Source organism: Myotis davidii, unplaced genomic scaffold (assembly GCF_000327345.1).
Source record: "Myotis davidii unplaced genomic scaffold, ASM32734v1 scaffold386, whole genome shotgun sequence".
NCBI lineage: Eukaryota > Metazoa > Chordata > Mammalia > Chiroptera > Vespertilionidae > Myotis > Myotis davidii.
Genome location: NW_006296528.1, coordinates 228,269 through 231,449, shown reverse-complemented (window position 1 = coordinate 231,449; position 3,181 = coordinate 228,269). Strand labels below are relative to the sequence as shown.

General features: G+C 57.0%; 1 protein-coding gene across 1 annotated transcript in view; it reads left to right on the top strand.

Annotated features, from left to right (window-relative positions):
• LOC102753528 (cytochrome P450 2S1) overlaps window positions 1-3,181 on the top strand; it is a 16,636-nt gene that overhangs the window by 1,397 nt on the left and 12,058 nt on the right. Inside the window, exons 2-5 of the mRNA XM_015569204.1 lie at window positions 197-362; window positions 2,186-2,335; window positions 2,720-2,880; window positions 3,029-3,178. Coding sequence (XP_015424690.1) covers window positions 197-362; window positions 2,186-2,335; window positions 2,720-2,880; window positions 3,029-3,178 — 627 coding nt within the window. The remainder of the gene's footprint in view (window positions 1-196; window positions 363-2,185; window positions 2,336-2,719; window positions 2,881-3,028; window positions 3,179-3,181) is intronic.

Genomic DNA, 3,181 nt, shown 5'->3' with positions numbered 1-3,181 from the left:
GGGGAGGGTTCTGGGTTGTCCCCAAGTCAGAAGTTAGGCTCCGCAGGAGGTGAAAGGATAGGCTAGCCAGGGCTGCGGGGAGAGTTTGCAGACCTGAGGGGTCGCTTCTAGCAGGTGGCTCATCCAGCGACTGGGGCCATGCTGGAGGCTTGGAGACTGAACGCGGCCCCACCCCCTTTTCTCTCGCTGCCCCCAGCTGAGTAAGAAGTACGGACCAGTGTTCACCGTGCACCTGGGACCCTGGCGGCGCGTGGTGGTCCTGGTTGGGCACAAGGCTGTGCAGGAGGCCCTGGGAGGTCAGGCTGAGGAGTTCAGCGGACGGGGGATGTTGGCAACACTGGACCCGACTTTTGACGGCCATGGTGAGTGGAGCCTGCTTCCGCATGCATGTGACCTTCGTGCAAGGCTCAGCTTCGCTGGGCCCGTTTCCTTATCCATAAAATGGAATGATAATAGTGCCTGTACATAGGGTTGCAGTGAGGATTGAATGACGACTGGGCTTTGCACAAAACCAGCACTTGGTAGTCACCAGGGTGTGGTAGGGTTATGTCTGGGCCAGGTGAAACACCCAGGGCTGGGAGGGAGGGGCAAACTTTCAAGGCACTGGGCATTAACTGATGTGTAAACACAAAATATAGAAACTATTATCTGTGCTAAGACTGAAAGCCAGAGTTCCGCACTGCAGTGACTAAACAGCCCGGTCTGGCTCCCCCACAGAGCCTCACCAGTGGGGAGACAGACCTGTCACCAGATAGTGACAGTCTGGAGAGGTCAGGGATGAGGAAGGGGCTGGCAGAGGGGTCAGGGCCAGGATGGGGAAGCCCTGGGACTCTAGGAATAGGAGGAGGCTCTGACCCAGCCTGCTTGCTGGGCGGGGGGTCCAAGGTATCTTCTTGAAGGTGGGGTGTCTGAGCGGAGACTCCCAGAACGAGTGGGAAAGGTGTTCCTGGCGGAGACCAGCTAGCACAAAAGCATGGAAGTGCGAAGTATTCACCCATTCAACTGACAAGTTTTCATTATGCCTGGTCCTGCCCTGGGTACTGGGGATACAGAGGTAACTGAGATAGATGTGGTGTCCCGTCTTACAGTGTGGGGGGAGAATGGGAGAAATCTGGGAAGGCTTCTCAGAGGAGATGACATTTGAATGGATACGTGAAGGATAAATGGAGTTAGTTCAGGGAGGATGGAGAGCTGAATGAGCCAGGCAAGGGGAACAGGCAAAGAGGGGGAATCCTGCCACTTTTGAGGAAGTGAGAGAAGACAGTGCCATTGTAGTGGGATGAGTAATAAAGCTGTTAGCAGCGTCAGGTCATGCAGGGCCTGAGTCCTGCCACCACATTTGGCTTCGGGCTTTCTGGAGGAGCAATAGATACTAAGCAGGGAAAGGGTACGAGTTAGAAAGGTCCTTGATTGCTGTGTGGGACCCCAGGGAGGGGACTGGGCTGGATCGTGGCTGGGGCCTCGGGTTGGGGCGGGGGAGGGGATTTGGAGAGGAATCCAGGACTCCAAACAGGAGTGGGGGGTGGCAGGGCTAAGAACAGGGAGGAGGAGAGATGCTGAAGCCAGTAGGGGACACAGTGGAGGGGTGGGTGGATGGGGACCCTGGGAGGAGGCATCCAAGAGGCCATTACAGGCCAGAATTCTACAAGTGGGAACACTGAGCTCAGGGCAGGGACGGGTCCATCCAGGGCAGGTCTCTGAGATAAGGGAGGAAAACTGCAACTCCATCCTCTTCCCTCCTTCTTCAACTTCCAAACAATGTGGGGCAGGGGACCACACAGGTTGTCTGGGGCGCTGGGATGGAAGGAAGGAAGAAGAGGAAGGAAGGATAAAAGTATAGGTGGGTGAAAGAGGACTAAAAAGATGGAAGGAAGGAAGGAAGGAAGGAAGGAAGGAAGGAAGGAAGGAAGGAAGGAAGGAAGGAAGGAAGGAATCTTCACTCACCTGGTTGATCACAGAATAGGAGCCTGGATAATCCCAGTTACCAACTTCTCAGGAAAATGTCACCCTCTGCCCTAACGACAGGTATTTATCAAGCACCTACTGAGCCCTCATCTCTGGACTAGGTAGATGTGGACTCAGGACAGGGCCCGAAGAACGCCCTATGGGCACTTCGGAAGGAAGGGGTAGTCCTAGGGAACGGAGAGAGGGGCCAGTCGCTCCTTGAGTCTGGCCTTCCATGCAGGGGTTTTCTTCTCCAATGGGGAGCGGTGGCGGCAGCTGAGGAGGTTTACCATGCTCACTCTGCGGGACCTGGGCATGGGGAAGCGAGAAGGCGAGGAGCTGATCCAGGCTGAGGCCCGGTGTCTGGTGGAGGCCTTCCAGGCAACAGCAGGTGAGCAGGCCAGGGGTCCTGAGTGAGTGTGGGGAGGACCCTCCCATGGTGCCTGGGCTGGGGGCTCTATTCACCTCCACCTCCAGCTCCTTCTTTACCTCTGTCGCTGTCCTGCCGTCCCCCTGAGAGTCTGTGTCCCTGGTATTGTCACATCACTTTTCTGCCTCTTTCTCTCTCCACTCCTGTTTTTCTCTCCTGTAAATTTCTCTGTCTCTCTCCTTTCCTGTTTGTCTGTGTCTCTTTCTCCCTGTCCTTGTCTGTTTCTCTGTCCCTGTCTGTCTGTCTCTGTCTCGATGCCTTTCTCTTTGTGGTTGTTTCTGGCCCCCATGGAGTCGGTCCTCTCCGATTCCATCACAACACTCCTCCTTGCCTCCTCCCCACCAGGACAGCCATTTGACCCCTCCCTGCTGCTGGCCCAGGCCACCTCCAATGTTGCCTGCTCCCTCACCGTGGGCCTCCGTTTTCCCTACGAGGATGAGGAGTTCCAGGCTGTGGTCCAGGCTGCTGGTGGCATCCTGCTGGGGATCAGCTCCCCTTGGGGCCAGGTAAGCAGTGAGACCCCCTCTCCAACCACTTTCCTCAAACGTTCCTGCCTTCCTCTTCCAGGCAACCCCCCAGAGCACCCCATCCACCTGCCCCTCCGCCTTGGTGCAGGGCCAGGCCCCATGGAAAGAGCTGCCCTTCTCCCCACAGACCTATGAGATGTTCTCCTGGCTCCTGCAGCGCCTTCCAGGCTCCCGAACCCAGCTCCTCAGCCATGTGAACACCCTGGCCACCTTCGCCATTGAGCAGGTGCAGCGGCACCAGGGAAGCCTGGACCCCTCAGGCCCTGCACGCGATGTTGTG